This window comes from Aulonocara sp. 'chitande type north' Nkhata Bay, linkage group LG18, assembly GCF_057382095.1.
Source record: "Aulonocara sp. 'chitande type north' Nkhata Bay isolate Kocher_YH1m ecotype deep benthic linkage group LG18, A_spYH_male_GT1.1, whole genome shotgun sequence".
NCBI classification, from domain to species: Eukaryota; Metazoa; Chordata; class Actinopteri; order Cichliformes; family Cichlidae; genus Aulonocara; species Aulonocara sp. 'chitande type north' Nkhata Bay.
This window is the reverse complement of record NC_141361.1, coordinates 16853350-16873100: the sequence shown is the minus strand read 5'-3', so window position 1 is coordinate 16873100 and position 19751 is coordinate 16853350. Positions and strand designations below refer to the sequence as shown.

The following is a 19751-nucleotide window of genomic DNA, read 5'->3' as shown; positions in this document are numbered from 1 at the left end:
AAATTTGGTTGAATCAACTCGAGTTTGTTTTTTTCTTTTTTTCATTGGTAGCTTTTCTTTTGCAAATTCTGATGAAATCAAATAATTTATGAGGAAACCTCTTTCAGCAGACATTCAAGTAAAAACATACAGAAAATCAAATCTGTCTCTTAGTAGTTGAAGGACATGTGCACACAACAGAAGTTTCACTTCATTTCTAAATTAAACGCATTCTTAAACCAAAATGATTGCAATTATTCTTTCCATTGTGGTTGCGTTGACTTCATAAATCACAAGTCCTGGATGGTATTAGCCTGGCAGCTTCCTTTTGGAATTTTCAAAAGAAAATGTCACAATTATTCCAGTCTCAACTCGATGGTCCCCACCCTCATTACAGACCCGGTCTATTGTACTGGCACGGTTTAGTCAAACATCCTTCAAGCTTTGTGTTGATGTAAAGCTATCTGCGTTCACAAACTGTAGCATATGGACAGTAACTTCACAGGCCCCTCTGACAAGGCTGTTTTTACCATGTTGGCAGGAAGCCAGACCAGGCTGTCAGCCCTGGCTCCTTTTCCCAAGTTCCACCCAGACGCTGCATGCGCCGTCATCCTGCTGAAATGTAAACCCCAGATTCAGCTGTGTTTGTTATGGTTGCGCCGGCCCTCGGTGAACACACAACGCTGTCACAACGTACCTATAACAGCGGGGCAATCTTTCAACAACAATCTATTTGGTCAGCTGCAATTACATCACTAGGTGGTCAAACGCACAAGTTAGCTGGAATGATAATTAGGATTATTACATGGGCACTCTTAGAGAGGGTCAAACACGAAGTTTTTATTTTCTAACACACCTCGACATTTAACGCAGCGCTTTAAGTCAAATGCTTTTAAGTATGTATTCACAGGGGCTCAACTTGACCCCAGTGGACTGTGTTCACAAGAGCACCATCATCATTGTTTTTGCTATTTAAAAGCATGTCTCCTGTACCCCATTGGTGCTTTTAATCATCCGACTATAGCATAAACAGTAGTTTAGCCTGAACACTAGTGTTGCTCTTGAGATCATTGGCCTGCTGCACTAATGGCTATTTACTTTGCAGAGAAAATGAGTAACCAACAAAGTCTATTTTTATCCCGAAATGACCCCCGAGTCAGACCCACTGAGGTGACGGGTGACACATCCGTAACTTTAATCAAACCATTGGGCCTGCAGGCTGCACGCTAGTGCAACAACCTTTGTGTGATTAATTTTCTTTTCCTCTTTCTGTCCTCTTATCGGTTCATGGGACCCAGAGTCACCATAGCATAGCAAATGCCAAGAGAAACTAATGTTGAAATATAAATCCATAGTATGTCTGCAACTAGCTGGGGGTCTGTGCAGTGTGGCATCAGTCGGGTGGGTAATTTATCGTGGGAGCTAAGTGTTTCCATTTGCAGTAAGAGCCACTAAAAACAGCCTCGCTGAAGATTTCTGGGGGGCCTGCTTGTAAAAGTTCTGATGCGGTACGAGCTGGCTTATGGCCTGACAACCTGTTTGGGGAGCTGTATAGATGGACTTTTAATGAATACATAATCCAGTCATCACAAAAAGGAGCCCTCAAACTTGCCAAAGCTGCAGGTCTGGATTGTTGTGTTCTCATACACCTTAAGCAGAAAAATGAAATGTAGAGATTTGGTTTTTCCAAAGAAAATAAACAAGACCTGCAATGAAATTTTTATTGCTACTACTACTACTACTATAAGTATTACTATTGCTATTATTACTGCTGTTAGGGCTATTATCATTTTTATGAAAAAAGCGTGGAAAAAATGTACTGACTTTAAAAATAAAACCATTTCTATGATGATATACTGTATAATAACAGAGTGTAACGTAAACATTTAAATGCATTTCATATACCTGGTGGACACTCCCCCAACACACACTCTTTCCAACACAACACCAACCAAATAAATTATGGTAAATTAATTTTTTTTATTCAATGAAAATTTCATGCTGTGATTGACTGGTAACGAGACCAGGACCAGGTTCTCCTCTTAGGCTCCAGCACCCCCTGTGACTCTGAAGCTGCTAAGAAAATGGATGGATCAATGGATGGAAAACTGACCATCAGCAACCCACTCCTGCCATCTACTGATTCCCATGAGTACACATTAAGGATCATTTTGCTAGAACAATATTTTCGTTTTTCACCATATTATCAGACCCTGTATTCGTGCGTGAATGAGAGAATGCAATCCTACATGAGCACAGAAATCATGATAGATAAGAATATGATCTGACGTACAACTTCTGAGTAATGGCACACAGTGCTTTTAAACACTTTACATTTAATATAGCCCCCCCCCCCCCCCCCCCCAACCCAATTTGTGTTCTGTACAAAATACCGTCTAAAAAGTGCTGCAATATCTAATATCAAATTCTTGTTTACATTTTCATCTTATTCAGTTATAGTTCAGTAAGTAAGAAGAGCTTATTTATGAAGCAGTTTTCAAAGTCAAGCACTCACAATGAACTGTACAGAAAAAAAGAGTAAAATAAATAAGGATATGATGTACCACACTAGCATAATCAAGTTGAAAACTGTTGAAAACTGTTTCAGTCAATCAGTACATACATTTGTAGTCTGTTAGCTGCACATTGCACTCGATATAAACTGAGCCATTCTCAGGACTTGCGTGTATATCACTATAAGTAATATTATGCAAGTTATATAACATTCATACAAGAAATGCAAACACCTTGGCAGATTTCAGGTAGATTGTAATGTGGGGTTTCTCTTGGAGTTCATTTGAGGCTGATACTACTGTATACAACCACAACCATGTTTAGTTTGGCCGGCTAGCTGTTAACTCTGTCTTGCAGAAATGGGAAAGGTTGGTGAAACAAAAGCCAGAAAACCAAAGTACCAAGGAAAGCATAATGATGTGCAATGGCATATGATATCATCATGCAGCTCAGCATTTGGGAAAGTACCGCATAACCAAAGCACATTTATGATTGTACTAAACTGAAAGAAAGAACATTTCCAAAGAGCAGTTTCATAAACATTGTGTATTTCTATTTTTAAAAATAAAACTCAAATTCAAATCTACAGGTTACCTCATCCCTGCAAAAAATGTTTGTATCTGACCTAAGCAAAAGAGGCAAGGTTATCAAACTGACACGCACAAACAAGAAGAGGATGTTTGATGTCATCTCATTTTCTGTTTGAGACTACATACACACCGCCTAGTTGGACTCAAGCACCTTCCCTACAGGAATGTTTTCTCCCAGTTCTAACATTAACCAACAGGCCTTATTTCCTGAAACCAGAAACTCCCTCAGCAAAAGGAAACCCAGCAACACCTGCACTAGAAACAGGCTGTCCAGGACGTGAGTCAAAAATCAGGCCATTAGACTCAGACATGGTCTAATAGAGCAGTGGAAGCTAAATTTCTCTAATATTTTATTTATGTATAGTAGATCTGCTCCTCGTCAACAATTACTCATGAAAATAGATGTGTAATACTAAAACACATTTATATAAAAACCCATTAATTTCAAACTATAATTGCTGCATCATTTACACATTGCCAAGCAACACAAAGAAAAGTGCTTCAACTTTAACATAAATATAAAACACTGAAGAGCTGGATGGTTTTTTCTGGGATGATGAATACACCCTTTTCTCTTGCAGTCACATGACTCCATATTTTGGAGTGCAGTGCAACCGACTTGTAGCCCACAAACTTTGGCTGGTTTTTTTTTCCCTGCAGCAGTTGATTGATTGGCCATCAGTGCAGACACGCTCCTTGAATGAGAGCGCTCACCACAGAACTATCAAGTAAACAGATTGGAAGTCAAGGCCAGCAAAATCTCTTGTGTCTTCATACCATCCATTGGGAAAGTAAAGCCGGATCTCGTGTATCTGTGGTCAGACAAGACCGCCACCACTTCCTCGTATTGCTAGGCTGCTTGAAAACCACGCCAGTGTGTGTTCTATTTCCCCTAACCTTTTTTAAGGATTGGAATTCACATAACCATGTGGTATGCTTCTGGAGTTTGGGACTTTCAAAACTCTGTTTATCACAGAAATCAACCAAAAAATGACCCACAGTAAAAACATTCTCACTTGTGCAGAAGAAAGCATAACATCTCACTGAGGCCTTCCTTTTTTTGTTTAGTTTTGAGTGTCACATCTTTCCTGGTGGGCTCTGTTTAATAGAAGTGATAAGTTCATGCTAACTGGGACCAAACTGTTGAATGAGGCTGCCAGTCTTTCAAACCTCTTTATGAAAGACTTCTTCCTGATTCATAATTAATTACTCAGACACTTGCCAAATCAAATGTGGTCTCCTGTTGACATGAAGTAGTCCCCCCTTCTGGTAAAAGCAGTCCAGCTGGGGTGGTCAAACCAATGCCAACAGCCCCGGTGCCAACAGGATGTTATAATATTAGAGGGAATAAAGTGAGCGACTTCCTCACAACAGCATGCACAGCGACCGATACCATAATGAACTGTTTTCAAGTCTTCTGTTACAGTTTGTCACATGTGAGCTGACTGTGAGGGGTGTTTCCCAATTACTTTCTGTTAAGACCTAAAGCCTGGTTAAAACTCATTTCACTGGCCCATTTCACAAGTCCCCACAAATAGTAATCCTATTTTTTCATCTAAAAAAAGTCAGTCGTATCTCATTCTTTAATGGTCATTTTCTCTCTAGACGCTATATAGGGGAACACTTTTTAGAAGAGATGCAAATTGTGATGAATATAGTTCATGTGTATCATGGAGCAAAACACCCTGAAAAACTACATTTTCAGACGTTTGCCATTTCCCATCATCAGTAGGCTCCAATGTGACATTTTATAGCTAGAAAGAATGACATATACGTTGGTAAATTAGATATGATTAATGCGTTGGTGAAGTGATGTTTTTATAGCAGATTTAATATTACTTTGTTTGTCATTTATTTTTTATTATCAGAAAGCTCCATCTGGTCAGATGGAAAAACAGACAAATGTGGGAGAGTGGATTTGCACAAAAGGAAATGGCTTTTAATGGACAGATGCAAGGTTATCAATGGCTACATCCTAATGCAATTAAGAGGATGTATGTTGTATCACAAGACAACTGATCAGTTTTATTCTCAAAATGATCAACAATATATATATATATATACATATTTAAACGTGGCCCTAATACTCCCCAGAGCTTGGACATCAACATCATTGAAGCAGTGTGAGATCGTCTTGAGAGTGAATGGAACAAAAGGCAGCCAGTCTTCAGTTCCTATTTCCCTAAAAAAAAAGGGTAACCCAAGACATTTGCACAGCACTATAGCTAATGCCGTCACCCCGAGTGCAACTAACAAGCATGTTGGTGGTTGTGTGGTGGAGAAAAATGATAAAAATGAAACCAGACTCGTTAAACAGTGAACGGAATAATATACAGTAGTACAGTACACATCTTAGTCTGGACAGTATACATTACACTTAGTTCAAGGGGGTGTTATTTGAGGTAATGAGTGTAACAAGAACATGCTGTAACAAGCTGCTTGTCGAAGTAATGTCACCCTGCACTGCTGACAAAAGTACTGAGGGTGAACCAAAACAAAAGACTCAAAGACGCTAAGAGGCCTGCAAAGGGAGACTGCAGTGTGTGATCGTATAATTGAAGCACACGCCTTTGACAAGCACAATGACACAGATTACGGCAACTGTAAGCAGCAGTTTCAAAAAAGAACAAACAAACTACTTGTTTAACTTCAGTTTTATTTACATTATATGCTTTCCAGACCTTGAATGGTGAAAGGAATTCATTCATTGCTTATAATGGTAGTATAGTGCAGACGGTCTTCCCTTGTATTTAGAATGAGCGGTTTAGTTTCATTCGTTGTCACGGTAATTATCACAGGAAAAAGTAAACATTGATAAGATTTTTAAACTAGACATATATTTAAATTAACCTAGTGTCTAATTACACATTCACAGCGACAACAGACTGTTATAACATTACAGAATTACATTGTATGTATCATTTACAGATAATACAGGCTTAGAGGAGAATAGAGGTATATACAATAGATGTGGATCGGTAGTGTTTTCTGTTTAAAGGTCCAAGAACTTGTTGCAAATTTACATTTTTCAGCAATATATTGATATTGATGGAAGATTTTCCCTCGATGTTATGCAAAGCAGCATTATTGGGACATGCAACACTAAAAGGGATACGTGATACACAGAACCTGAGAAAGACAGAGACGGTTATAAAAGGAAATAATGGCAGTCGATTATCAAAGAGAGACCCAACATGCAGCTTGTTTTAAATGAGTTACTGCAGAATGAATGTACAATATATTCTCTTTTCATTTCGGGATGTCTTGTTCTGTACTGCAGATGTGGAGGGTATATACTGCTGCCTGTCTACCCTGAAATCATCTGCTTATTTTTCACCTGCCAACTTCACAGGGAGCGCACGACGTGCACTTGAGATTCCTGCCAGCTCCCACTCAGGTGACATGACTGATCAGTATGAATCACTGGGGCATTAAAATCGATGGGCTCCATCATTGGGTTCCCACTGGTAATATTTTAAATTGGGGTTAACTGGCTACATTTTTTTTCTGTCATGTGCCGATTAGGCTTATATACTAACACCTATTTGCCAGTATTCAGAGGACATCTGTCTTTCAAAATGTTGTGCAGCTGAGAGAATTAAAGCCAAATGCAAAGGCCACAGCTGAAAAATATGCATTCACAGGGAGAGCATTTACTCGTGCTATGGCCAATTAAATGTTTTGACCATTTCCAACAGAGAAGGGCAAATTTAGAATTGATAAGATGCAATTTAGCAAAAAGTTCAAGTTTTCTCATGTAGAAATGTGCACAGCCACATGTTATCTACTTTCTCTAAAACAAACAATTGTGTTCTTTTTAATACCAAAGTGAAAACTTTAAAGATGTCTTGTTTTAAGTGGCCATTGCTGTACTTCCCAAGAATTGGTGGCCATCAAATGCAACTAAATTAATTTTGAGACTACACACAAGTCCTTGTTGATGTGCGTTTTTCATGGTTCTCAAACTGCATGTGAACAGTAAAAAGGTGTACGGTGTTTTTCTCAGGACACTGAGCCTATGTGCATCTCCTTAAGCGTCAGGACTACAGGAGTCTTTTCATGCGACAGGTGTGCTTCTCTATGTGCATGGTGGCCCGGTCTGTGGAGCTCGTCAGGACATCCAGGGCTTCATCCTGGCGTTCCAGCTCAGTTTCAGCCTCCAAGGCAAGGTTCTTTAGCTGCATGAGCATCTGAAAGCACACCCACACACCACAGCACAATAAAAAGACACAACGTTTTGTGTTAATAAGAAGTAAGGCACATTAAAACAACACCACATATGGAGAGACATAGACATTGGTCCTTTCTAACGCTTAAACCATCTGATTTAAGCGTTAGAAAGGCTTGCTGTTAATTGTGCGCTGATCAGAAAGGAACAATGGAATTCACCACAATAATAGCTGTTATTCATTTTGCAGATGAAACTTGATGACACACAGAGGGGGAAGTCTTGGCTTGATTCTTGGGATCGGTGATATCATACTGGGTTTTTTCCCTCACTTTCAGTGACTTTAAGGGATATCACAACTACATGACCATGATCCAGCAACTACATATGCTGTAGTTGATGGAACAGTTTTAATATATTGTGATGTGCCAAGCAAAGCCTAATAAACACTCACCTCAAACCCTACCACTATGGTTACTTAACTGGTAGTATTTTATGCTACATGATCTGCCTCACACACGCACGCACGCACGCACGCACACACACACACACACACATTATGTCATTATGTTCTCTGGCTGGTTTATGTGGACATTTCAGCTGAGCACAAAAACAGCTCGAGTTAGCAGTTTGAAAAACAGATAATATGTCAATACACACCAAGGAACAACGATATTCATTCACTCAGGTCTGTGACTTTACAATTTAAACTGAGAGGACATGACTGAATCACACCTTGCAGTTAACATTCACAAGAGCTTCGGTGTGTCATAGAAAAACAGTAAAAATGAACACTTCTTGCCGCTGTTTATATAATGGCTAGGGGACTTAAGTCATGTAGAAACCCTTCAAATCAAACATTTAGGCTAGAGCTAAAAGAAAAAATATATTAGCAAAAAAAAGTCTGAGTGTCTTGTGTATTAGGTGCGGTAACTTTGGGACTGTGCATTAGCAGCACACTCAATTTCATATTCTTACAGCATATTTTTAGCAAGTGGGAATTTCCAACCACAAACAATAATAAAACATACAAATGCTGACACCAAAAAGACTATTTGGCACGGCACTTAGGGCAGGACATGAAACTGAGTACAAGTTATCAGTACCAGTTGGCCCACAGTGATTCTAATCTTGACATGGATTACAGTAAGAGCAGGGTGTGTACAAAAGCATAGCATTAAGGCAAAACTGGCACGCTTTGAAATGTAACCCATTATCAGCCGCAGATAACATGCCATTTAAAGCACAATAGGCTAGCCAGTGATTGGCCTGGTGCTATTATTGCTATGGTGTGCTTGTTTCTTTTTTATATTATTATCCATCCATCAATCTTCTTCTGCTTATCATGAAGAAGGTTGGAGGCAGAGGAGGGGGCTGGAGCCTATCTGTCATGGGGTGAGAGGTCAGGTCAGCAGTTTACTGCAGAGCGAGACAACCGTTCACGCTCATATTCACCTCTACGTACATTTAAGAATCACCAATTGACCGAACATGCAGAGCAGTGGTTAGCACTGTTGCCTCACAGTAAGAAATTCCTGGGTTTCATTCCACTGGCTCGCTGGGGCCTTTCTGTGTGGAGGTTGCAGGTTTTCCCTGTGTACATTAGTTCTTGCCAGGAATGTTGTTAGGTCCTCAGAGATATTATGTTATATACTACTATAAGGCTGCAAGCAAATCTTAAATGGACTGGTTCTTATATAGTGTTGCTTTAATCTACTGGAGCACTCAAAGCGCTTTATACAACTTGCCTCATTCACCCATTCAAACACATTCATATAAGCACTTTTTTCTATCCCTCTATCTATAAAATTCACACTCCAATAAATGCATCCGAGAGCAACTTAGGGTCTTGCCCAAAGATACTTTGGCAAAGTGACCAAACAGCCAACCTTTAGATTAGTAGATGACCTACTCTACCTCCTGAGCTACAGCATGAAGCTATTTGTTAACCCCAACACAGTATTTGTCTATGGTGTCACTGCTGCTGTTGACAAGACATTTGTATGTTGTTGCTTCAGTTTTTGATTTGAGGAGTTGAGGGCGGTAATGATGTCATGAAAAACTTTGAGTTAATATGTTTATGTGTTAATATGTAATGCAAAGCCATCTTTGTCTGCTACATATTTCAATACTGGCACATTTGCACCATTATTAACTGTATTTGCTTGGTTTCTTCTCACTTGTAAATGTTAATATAGTTTTTTTCCTTTACATATAGTAGAGCCTTGTAGACTGAAGTCACTCATTAACTTTGATCATTTAAACATTATATGATAAAACAAAGAGCAACTTTCTGAAAGTTTTACATGAAAAATCCTAGTCTAAGCAACCTGTAATAGTGATTCACACACACATTATAAAAAAATTAAAAAATAAAACTTGCCCAAATCACGGGTCTGAATTTGCGTCACTGTGTAGGTCTTGCCACCACAGACCGTGTCTGTAACAGCATTCAGCGCTGTGAGGTTCTGAATGGAAAGACATTGTAGGTTCTGACCAAATAACTAACCGTGTTTCTTTTCCTCTCTTAAAACCAGGATGGACATTGGTTTGTGGTCTCACCAAATAACATTTTAAACATACAGGATGAAAAATAAAATAAAAAATCATTATGGTGAATTGTGGTTTGGACTGGAAACATCAAAATACGTGTTGCTGAGACTCTGGGATTATTTACAATAGCAGCTACCCCTATTTGAATCAATCCGTTCCCGGAGCACACACGGCTTTTCATTTGTGTTACTTGTCTTGTGAATACAAATATGAAACATTTTAAGGCCACGGTAGTGTAGTCATAAATTTGGGAGTCCAGCTTTTCTCACCTGTTTGAGTTCCTGGGCCTCAGCCTGACTGACAGATGGCTGGAAGACATGCACCTGCAACTGGGACAGCTCTCCAGCGGGGACCTCCAGTGGGAGCTCTGTCTCTTGGCACGTCTGCAGTAAACCTGACTCCATGGGTGGAGATGGTGAAAAAGTGCAGAGTACATATGTTGTTTATGAGGAAACCAGACAGTAAACTCAGAGTACAGCAACTGAGGCAATCAGGGTGAAGTGACTCATCAAAATACATTTCTGTCAAGGAGACACCAATAACCATGATGAAATGTTTTTACATGTGGCTGCACACTTATAAATACACAGAGGTGGAAATGCAGACCTTTACTGCCACTTAGTGGTCAAATCTATACCAGGCATGGAAACCACTGTGGAATAAGAGTGTCTTTATTTATTTTTTGATGTGTTCCTTACCTTCAGTCCAGCTTTTCCCTTCTGTGTCACGTGGCGATGAAACTGGAGTTGTCTTAAAATCTGTGTATTCGCTTGTGAACTCTATCTTCTTTTTGTACTGCATCTCTAACACGGACAAAGCCTCTGGCATCTTGGCGGACAGGAGCCTGTAACATATGTCTGGCTTCCCGATGAAACGCTGCCTGACGGTAATCTCATAGGGGCTGTGCACCCTGATTTCATCAATTTCATTTCGCTCAAATCTGTGAAGGAGCTGGCAGTTTGTGTTTCGCACCTCCAGCGAGGACACTAGCACCGACAAACATCCTGGCTTCAAGTCCGATTCTCCACCTTTGGACAGCACTGCTGGGATGCTTGTGATTAACTTATTTCTGCTGGAGCCCCTGGCTGCTGAAGAAGAAGCAGTAGCTGCAGCTCTCGCAGCATCATCGGCCTTTGCATCCTGCTGGGTCTTCCAGGGGAGTTTACCAAAAGGCCACCAGGAAGGAGACTCCAGTTCTGACAGAAGTCTGTAATACAGAGGCAGGAGGAACTGATGTTAGTCATAAATTAGGCCTTGTTATAGTTAGCCAAGCAATATAAACAAGACATGTGCAAAACTTCAATAACTAAAAATATCTTAAGATACTTGTCAGCCACGCCCAAGTCAGAGTCAATCTTCTCCAGGCCCTGCATCATATTGTCAAACTGCTCTCCCTGATGGCCAAGGACTCTGCCAGTGTCCTCCAATCTTTTCTGGGCCCCTGCCACCAGGCTGATCAGCTCTCTTCCCTTCGAAGGCTGAGCCTCAGCCCGCTGGGCTTCTGAGCTGGGAGAGAGAAGCCGCTCTCTCCAGAAATGCTCTAACACATTATAAACCACCACCCTGTTGGGCTTAAGGGAACCAAACCAATGTTTCACGTTGCCTTCTTCAAGTACTGTGAGAGTGCTGAAGATGAAACTAGATGACTCCATCTTGATCTCCACGATCCTTGAGAGACGGAAGCTTGCAAGACTCTCCTTGCTCTGGTTGGAGACGAAGCACACCGTGGTTCTGGTGAGAGAGAGGGTTCCGTTTTCCCACCGTTTCTCACTGTTGATGTAATAGGAGCCTGGCCAGCTGTGGATGGGAACGTCCCGGCTCATTGTGATGGAAGGAGATAAGACAGGTTCACCTGTCAGGGGGACAAATAGGTATCAGTTTAACATGCACATAGGTACTGCTGCAGGTTAAGATGAAATTACATCAGAAGCACTTTGTACTGAGTGATCTACGAGTCGTGATGAAGAACATACTTTCTTTTGAGTGTAATCCAGACAGCAAGATGAGCTCAGTCGAGGCGTTCACACTGGCAGCTTCAGCTCTCTAGCCAGCTGACCGCATTACGCGTGCGTCATTATAATGTTATAACCCTTTTAACGTGTTTTATATCCTCTCGGTGCAATTAAACCCACACCACATTAATCGTCAACACCGGGCTGGGCATTACGTTACCTCGTAGTCCTCTCAGTAACTCGGCTGTTTGTTGCGGAAGTGACGTCACGCTCGAGCACGGCCGTATTTACCGTCCGACTTGGGGGGGAAAAAAACTTGCTGTCAAAAAAAAGAAGCACTATTGCGAAAATGTCTGGCGAAAAATAATGAAAGCGGCGGCGGTTTCGGCGCTTTCCAAGCGATACGAAAAACATAACGTTAATATAATGTATTAAATATATATATGTATGTGACGTGACAAAATATAAATAGCAACGGTTTTATATGTGCGTCGTTCAGGAGTCCCAACATGCGCTAATGTGTAGCGGCTTGTCATAGTGGAAAATTGCGTTTTTCTTAGCTTAGTATCTTTTTCTAGCTTAACCAGATTTTCAAATGTGGCAGAAACGTGAGAATACGTACGCGGTGTAATGGCGAGTTAATCTTCCAGTTAGCTTTTCCCCCTCACAGTTCCCCCGCTGTCCAAACCCTGACAGCTGAGCTTGCTAAATAGCTAGCCGAGGGCTTGTTTACCATCATGGACAGGGAGGCGTACCGTAACTGCAGCAGCCTGGTCAAAATACCAAGGCAGTCATATGAACAGTTTTGGTCTTCGCATTTTGTAGATTACATTGACAAGGAGCTTAGCTATTCCAAGTTTTTCAAGAAATATCTGCTCCCCAATCACCCTTGTATGTTTTCAAGGAGATTCACAGAGGAGTGGAAGTGTAGGAAACAGTGGGTGACTGAGGATGGGAAACCTAATTTCCAGAAATTGCTGCAAGAGTTTGGTAAAACAAACATGCATTACTGTGTAAATGTCTGCAAAGATAATCTGTGATAATTCTTAATAACTGTTACTGTTTCAATCACAGATGAGACTCCAGTCCCTGTTGCAAACTGCAATGCGAAGGAGTACAATGCCAACCCCAAACAAGTCATGCCTTTTAAAGAATTTATACACTACTGGAGGGAATACATCTTGAATGGACACTCATCACCCAAAGGATGCCTCTATCTTAAAGACTGGCACATGTCAAGGTATCACAGTAATATTAATCCAAAGAAAAATGTTTACACCATTGTATGAAAAATATGTAACTATCCTTTGTAAATTTCTCCACAGGGACTTTCCAGAACATAATGTTTACACCACACCAGTGTTCTTTACTTCTGACTGGCTCAATGAATACTGGGACACCCTCGAAGTGGATGACTACCGATTTGTCTACATGGGACCTAAAGGGTCATGGTATGAAAACATTATTTCAAAAAAACCAAACAAAACATAAGCTTATATAAAATGTTTCATGATCTGACCCAGTGCACTTCCTTGTTACCAGGACACCATTCCACTCTGATGTGTTCCGTTCATACAGTTGGTCTGCAAACATCTGTGGCAGGAAGAAGTGGCTCTTGTATCCTCCAGGTCAGGAGGAGTTTTTACGAGACACTCACGGCAACCTCTCTTATGATGTTACGTCAGCTGAACTTCGAGACAGAGGCCTTTTTCCACACGCTGAAGAAGCCTGCCAACCTCTTGAAATCATTCAGGAGGCAGGAGAAATCATTTTTGTGCCTAGTGGTTGGCATCATCAAGTTTATAACCTGGTAAGAGCTGTAGAGGGATATCTACTGGTGATCTAGAGGAAAATGCCTCTATCTTAAAGTATTATAAAAGACAAGTTGCATTTCTTACTATGAGAAGTGTTCTGTTAGACTGAATGTAAACACCAGCCACAATGTTAGGTACACGTGTTCAGCTGCTCGTTAACACAATTATCTAACTCAGTGCATTAAGGCATGTAGACATGGTCAAAATGACCTGCTGAAGTTCATATTGAGTATCAGAATTAGGGAAAAAGGCCATTTAAGTGGTTTTGAATGTGATTGTTTGTGCCATACCGGCTGGTCTTAGTATTTTAGAAACTTTTCCCAGCTTAGAGAATGCTCTGAAAAACAGAAAATATCCAGTGAGCGACAGTTCTCGATGAGGTAGCAGCAATTCAATTAACCACTCGTTAGAAACAAGTTTTGCAAGAATAGCACTTCTGAACTTAAAACATGTCAGACAGGGCTACAGCAACAGAACACCATGCCTGGCTACTCCTTTGAGCTAAGAACCCTCAAAGCGGCCCGTGTGTGCAAAAGAAAACGTCACACACAACGCGCTCTGTTCAGACCCAGACCAAACAGAATTGTTTGACTGATGGCCCTTAATATAAAGACTTGTTTCGGACTTTACGTTTCCCAATTTTGCTTTAAGTTATGAAGTTATTTTGTTGTTTGCATATGGCCTAATAATTATCCTTATTGCTGTTTTAGAGAGGAGCGGTGCTTGAAAGGATAGTTGCAGATTGCTGTCAGAATCTGCAGATTATGCAGTACAAATAAAATGTTCACGTTTCTCCACCGTTGTCTTCCCAACAGTTTCACTGGATGGCCAGGAAGCGTTCTTGGGCGCTTCTCTGGCGCTGACAATTGGTGTCTGTCTTGTATCAGTGACGTAAAAGACGGATTTAATGCGACATGACCATTCAAACAGCAGTCGCTTTCTAAAACATCAGATATGTATTGGATTCAGTACCACATACGAAAATATTGGATTTGTGCTGTTCACACAGTCATACCATGATCGGATATGGGTCGCATAGGGTCAAAAAGTCAGATTTGATGCGCTTTCGCGTGCAGTGTGAACATACCCTAATAGTCTAATGGACTGGATTACTTACTACGTACTAGATGACAAGAGCCCTAATAATGTTTTTTCAAATTAGGTTTTAAACAAAATTCATGTTTTGTTTAACATTACACACATTTACAGACACACTCATGTTTCAATACAGCAGCTCTGGTTTATCTCCTCCAGTCAACATATCTTTCATAAATTTAAACCTTGTGTATATTTTTTGGTAGAAATATGGCTTTTTGCAGGAAATGATGACATCACAGTTACTCTAAGTTGTATAACACTGCGTTTTATTTATCACCAGTTTGACATATTAAAACATTCTGTTTCATACAGGAGGACACCATCTCTATTAATCATAACTGGCTAAATGGCTGCAACATTGACATCATGTGGCAGTTTCTTCAGACTGAACTGTCATCTGTTCAAAAAGAGATAAATGAGTGGAGAAACACGATGGACTCGTGGCATCAGCACTGCCAGGTACAATGCATGGAAATTTTCAGTCATGTCATTTAAATGTGCTTCTGCTCTGATCATAATAGCAATTGCTTGGTGCGTTTCATTTTAGGTAATTATGAAGGCTTGCTCCGGTATCAATTATGGAGAATTTGCCTCATTTTTGAAAATCATTGCCAACAACAGAATGGCTTTCCTTAACGCTTGTTCCTCTGGGGATTCCTCCGATTACTCACGTCATCTCTCAGAGATTCTCACCACGTTGGGACCTTACCATGCGGCCTTTGACCTACAAAGAGTAGCTCATATAATCGAATGCCTCCTGTGCAATGAAGACTTTAAGCGACTCGATCACTCAACATTGACTCTGCAGCCAGAAACAATGTTACAGCAAATTCGTAACACCATACAGTCCACAAGAGGGCAGCATCTCCTTTATCAGGAGTAATGTGTTCGGCCTCTCACCATTGTTATCGACTGGAAATAGCTTGAATGAAAAGTGCCCGTTTGCAAAAGTGCAAAAAAAAAAAAAGGATGATACATCTGTTACTGCATCTTTGGGTTGAGTTGAACTGGAATCTCAAATATTGTTTGTGAATGTCTTGCATTTGTTTTTGCACTGACAGATTAAACACATTAAATATCTGAGTTTTCTCTTTTAAATATTTATTGAATAATCACCAACACTATTTGTGTCCAGTATGAACAGAGCTGTGATAAATCTATGATAGTTCAGTGGTAAATAATACTTAAGCAAAAAATCAAAAACACACAAACTTGGGCTTTATTGCAAAAAAATAAAATTAAAAATACCCAAACATGGACCAGTGCCACACAGCTGTTAAGCAATGACAGTGTAACATACTGTACTTGAGGGTTATGTCCATGAGAAGTCTGTCAGATGTGATGCATGTCATTTTTAGGGAGCTTTAAAACATTCCCTTCAGTTACATTTCGCATCTTCAGGCCACCAGTCTGGCACGGAGGCTTCGAGTGTCACTGTAGTGTCGTCAGAAGATCTGAGCGTCAACACCTCTTTGGCGTGCGCCATGCGGATCAGACTTAGGCCCAGTTCTCCTGTCCCTGCTCTGTGCTTCCCAGCTGGCTTGCCTGACTGGGTTAACAGTGCCGTTCCTTCCTCGAGGTGTTCCACTGGAGATGACAAGCGTACTGGCATCAGGCGTTTTCGAATCACACCAGTGTGATGAGTCCTGGCTGTGAGTTCCTGGCCAATGTAACAGCCCTTGCTAAAGCTGATACCCTGCATGTAGACAAGATTGGACTCTAGTGGTAATGCAACCCCAGGAGGAAGGTCTTTGACTCCCTCAGGTAGACCTAGACAACAAAAACAGCAAAGGACACAAACATGCGTCATAAAATAAGAGTTCTTTTTCAGACAAATAAATGCTTCTCAGAACCACCCCCTCCTCCTTTTGTCTGTGCTTGTCTGTCTCTTTGTTAGCAGTCTAGCATCCACAGCTTTCAAGATATCATGTTTAAATTTTGTGTGATGGTAGATTCCAATGCCACCTCGAGCCGATTTTAACTTTGGTGAGAATACAGTAAAGGTCACACCAAAACTAAAAATCAGCAAAAACTTCATATTACCCACAATTTTTTTTATAGATCATTGTCAAACTTCGCAACAATATTCCAGGTCTTGGGGGACACTGAGGTTGGCTAAGCATTTGACCTCGACCTTAATTTCTCATAGCCCAAGGTCAAAGTTGACCTAGAAAAGAAATTGGAAATAAAAAACCCCATAGAGTATAACATATCATATGAAAGTGCATGGAGAGAGCTGCACGATACTTTTTTTCAATACAACACCCTATGACCTCACAACAAAAATCACACACTGCATGAATTTATCTTCATCTCAGGATCTAGCTAGCAGGTTTTTTTTTCCTGGAGCCTATCCCAGCTACGGTAGGGCGAGAGGCAATAACTAAGTAAGTAAAATGTCTTTATATAGCGCTTCTTAAAACAGGAAGTTTTTTCAAAGTGCTTCACATGGGAATAAAAGCATATCAAACAAAACAATAAACACTATAAATAGGGTATAATAGCATATCCAATAAAACAGTTTGCTACACGTGGCAGATCTGTCGCAAGCCTAACACAGAGAGACACAACTATTAACACTCATGGGCAATTTAGAATGGCCAATTAAACTAAACCCACTAACTGCATGTCTGGACTGTGGGAGGAAGCTGGAGTACCCAGAGAGAACCCAGGCAAACACGGGGAGAACAAAACTCCACACAGAAAGGCCCTGGCCAGGTGGTGGAATTGAACTCAGGACGTTCTTGCTGTGAGGCTAATCACCATGCCACCGTGCTGCCCATAAATCTTATTTTTGTCCTTATCTGGCTAAAGATAATAGAGCATATTGTATTAAAAGCAACCTGTCCTCCCACTGTTATAAAAACACCCCCCCCCCTCCCAAAAAAAAAAAAAAAAAAAAAAAAAAAAAAATTCAGAGCTTTAGTAAAGCCCTTGCCCTTCGGAATAAGTTGCTCTCTCTCTCCGGGTGTTCTTGTTTGTCTTTGTTCAAAGCTGGTGTCATACCTATGGCATAGCGATGTCTGTGATAGTCTTCAGTGTCTCCTTTCTGACAGGACGCAATGACTTTGAGAGGATCAACATCACTCTGTAGCACAAATCTCCAGCCCATTTGCTGAGTTCTTGGATCAGCCTCCCATGCCAGAGCTTTATCAGGGGAAGAAAGCTCAGGCTTACTGAACTCTTGACCTGGCTTGTTTTGCTGGGACAGCACAGCCCACACAGAGAGCTCTGAACAAGGGCTAATGTTGACTTTTCTGCGGAGGTTGTATACTTTCAAGTGTTTCAAGATGGAGTCCTTAATTGTGTTGTCACACTCCAGGAAAACACCGTATCCTCCTTCTGTTTCTTTTAATCTGAAAGCAAATATAACTGGATGAGTGACTCAGAAGAATGCAAAACAACATGAAAGCAAACACACGCAGATGTTTTCACTTATTTTGGTTGGGTGACCTTTGGTGGAACTTTGATGGAGCATCTGTGGTCACCCACTGTGTCTTACAGATAGGAGGGCTAATAATTCTCTCCTTATGAGAATGTAATTTTTAACAGGATTTGCTGTAACATCAAATACTGTCAAACAGAGCAAGGAGTTTTTAAACACAGCTTTACAAAGTACTACAAAGACTAGTAAAAATGCTGTTTAGATATCAAGATGAGTTATGAGTAGTGAGAACTGCAACAACTGCAACTTTTCAAAACTGGGGATATTTACAACCAGGTGTACAAGAATATCATCTTAAATAGTTTAAGGTATAGAAAACGTGGTTCACCCAACAATGTACATCAAAACTAAAAGAACATTGATCATGTGTCAGTCACTAAAAATTTGAGATGCTAATATTGCAAAATGTCTTTTTGCAGTTTATTAGAGAAGTTATATTCTATAATTTAGATGTACTCAAGTACAGCATACATGACAAACGCTTTTTAATATAGAATTTTAAAAATGGTTTCTACTTCAACCATCAACATTAGTCGTTTTTGCTTTTTAAAGTTTTATTAACATTATTTTTAGTAACAGTAAAAAATAGGCAAGTGATAAAGAAGAGCTGTTGTTGTTCCCGTGCTGAATTTTACAGCTTATTAAATAAGGGTTTGTCAGCCTGAGCTCGTTTTCTGTCATACAATTTGGTTTTTTCCGGGGTTTAAAAAAATAGAAGGAAAAAGAAAATAAGCTTATGTCGGCCAGTGTGACGCCTCGGGGAAAAAAAACGCCTTTACGTAAGCAGTAAGCAGACACACCCTCTTGATAACGCGTTTACTGAATGCACTTATAAGCGTTTGAACAGTGCTCTAAGTTTGCTCTTACCTGTACAATATGATGTCATATAGTGTCCTTCCTTGCACGTTTAGCATGTGTGCGTATAAAGCTCTGTGTTCAGGCTCATCCAGCACCGCCATGTCATTGGTTATAATACCTTGGAGAAACGCGCTCGTGTCTTGTCCCTGAATTTTCAGCAGGCTCCTGTGCGGAAGGTAATAGCACACAAATTGCCCCTGGGAGTGTTTAGGATTACCGGTGTCCTGGCTGTACCTCCTGACACGGATCCCAGCTGGAGCTAATACACTTGAGAGAAGGGTTACACACAAACCTCCGGGTTTTTTCCTGGCGTAAACACCGAGCCCGGAGGCGGACGCCAGCACTCCCCGAGCAAAGCACAAAACCCCCATGATGTACAGTGGCACGGGAGTGTACTGAGTCGTAAAAAGACTGCCTACTCCACTAAAAACGACAGTGGACAGCTAAATACCAAGGATATCACAGCGTACTCTGCACAAACAGCTCCATTTTGAAATCCCACAATGCATTGCTCGATAGCACGTGTGTGTCAGTGAGCGATATTTGTTCCCGTCGTTTTCTCGTGAGGTATGGGACGCTTATTGATAGAATAAAAGCTCTCCTACTATCCCTTTATAAATAGTTATCAGATTGTAAAACATAAAAACGACACACAGAACAGCAAAGCAGCAAAAATCAAAGTTATTAAAGTTGCTTGTTTGCGAGTTTTTTGCATATTCCTCAGTAATGATATCATTTTCAAATTTTGAGTGATAGGTAGACAACAAGAACAGCTCGAGC

At 40.6% G+C, this 19751-nt stretch overlaps 3 protein-coding genes across 6 annotated transcripts; 1 reads left to right on the top strand and 2 right to left on the bottom strand.

The window, feature by feature from the left end:
* Nucleotides 1-5726: 5726 nt before the first annotated feature.
* On the bottom strand, nt 5727-12664 carry snap47 (synaptosome associated protein 47). 4 transcript variants are annotated; one of them, XM_086271264.1, is made up of 5 exons: nt 12379-12664; nt 11131-11656; nt 10503-11011; nt 10074-10198; nt 5727-7273 (listed from the first exon to the last, which is right to left on the bottom strand). In XM_086271264.1, exons 2-5 carry the CDS (start codon nt 11625-11627, stop codon nt 7127-7129), a joined length of 1278 nt encoding a protein of 425 aa, XP_086127390.1. In that variant the 5' UTR covers nt 11628-11656; nt 12379-12664; the 3' UTR covers nt 5727-7126. The 4 variants fall into 4 exon arrangements, with proteins under 4 accessions (XP_086127390.1, XP_086127391.1, XP_086127389.1 ...); XM_086271265.1 differs by lacking the exon at nt 12379-12664 and adding an exon at nt 11977-12054; XM_086271263.1 differs by lacking the exon at nt 12379-12664 and adding an exon at nt 11778-12046.
* On the top strand, nt 12038-16657 carry jmjd4 (jumonji domain containing 4). Its single transcript, XM_086271262.1, has 6 exons — nt 12038-12746; nt 12831-12996; nt 13082-13207; nt 13299-13566; nt 14981-15127; nt 15216-16657. Exons 1-6 carry the CDS (start codon nt 12494-12496, stop codon nt 15549-15551), a joined length of 1296 nt encoding a protein of 431 aa, XP_086127388.1. The 5' UTR covers nt 12038-12493; the 3' UTR covers nt 15552-16657.
* iba57 (iron-sulfur cluster assembly factor IBA57) lies at nt 15865-19522 on the bottom strand. The gene is made up of 3 exons (XM_086271268.1): nt 18981-19522; nt 17675-18024; nt 15865-16438 (listed from the first exon to the last, which is right to left on the bottom strand). The coding sequence occupies exons 1-3, from the start codon at nt 19340-19342 to the stop codon at nt 16047-16049; spliced, it is 1104 nt and encodes a 367-aa protein (XP_086127394.1). The 5' UTR covers nt 19343-19522; the 3' UTR covers nt 15865-16046.
* Nucleotides 19523-19751: the final 229 nt, after the last annotated feature.

Coding starts and splice junctions, on each gene's coding strand:
- snap47 (XM_086271264.1), bottom strand. CDS start 11,627: ATGAGCCGGGACGTTCCCATCCACAGCTGGCCAGGCTCCTATTACATC. Junction 10,199..10,502: donor AGGGAAAAGCTGGACTGAAG/GTAAGGAACACA, acceptor CCATGGAGTCAG/GTTTACTGCAGACGTGCCAA. Junction 7,274..10,073: donor AGGCCCAGGAACTCAAACAG/GTGAGAAAAGCT, acceptor GTGTGCTTTCAG/ATGCTCATGCAGCTAAAGAA.
- jmjd4 (XM_086271262.1), top strand. CDS start 12,494: ATGGACAGGGAGGCGTACCGTAACTGCAGCAGCCTGGTCAAAATACCA. Junction 12,997..13,081: donor AAAGACTGGCACATGTCAAG/GTATCACAGTAA, acceptor ATTTCTCCACAG/GGACTTTCCAGAACATAATG. Junction 13,567..14,980: donor ATCATCAAGTTTATAACCTG/GTAAGAGCTGTA, acceptor TGTTTCATACAG/GAGGACACCATCTCTATTAA.
- iba57 (XM_086271268.1), bottom strand. CDS start 19,342: ATGGGGGTTTTGTGCTTTGCTCGGGGAGTGCTGGCGTCCGCCTCCGGG. Junction 18,025..18,980: donor TATGACATCATATTGTACAG/GTAAGAGCAAAC, acceptor ATTTGCTTTCAG/ATTAAAAGAAACAGAAGGAG. Junction 16,439..17,674: donor CAGACATCGCTATGCCATAG/GTATGACACCAG, acceptor TTTGTTGTCTAG/GTCTACCTGAGGGAGTCAAA.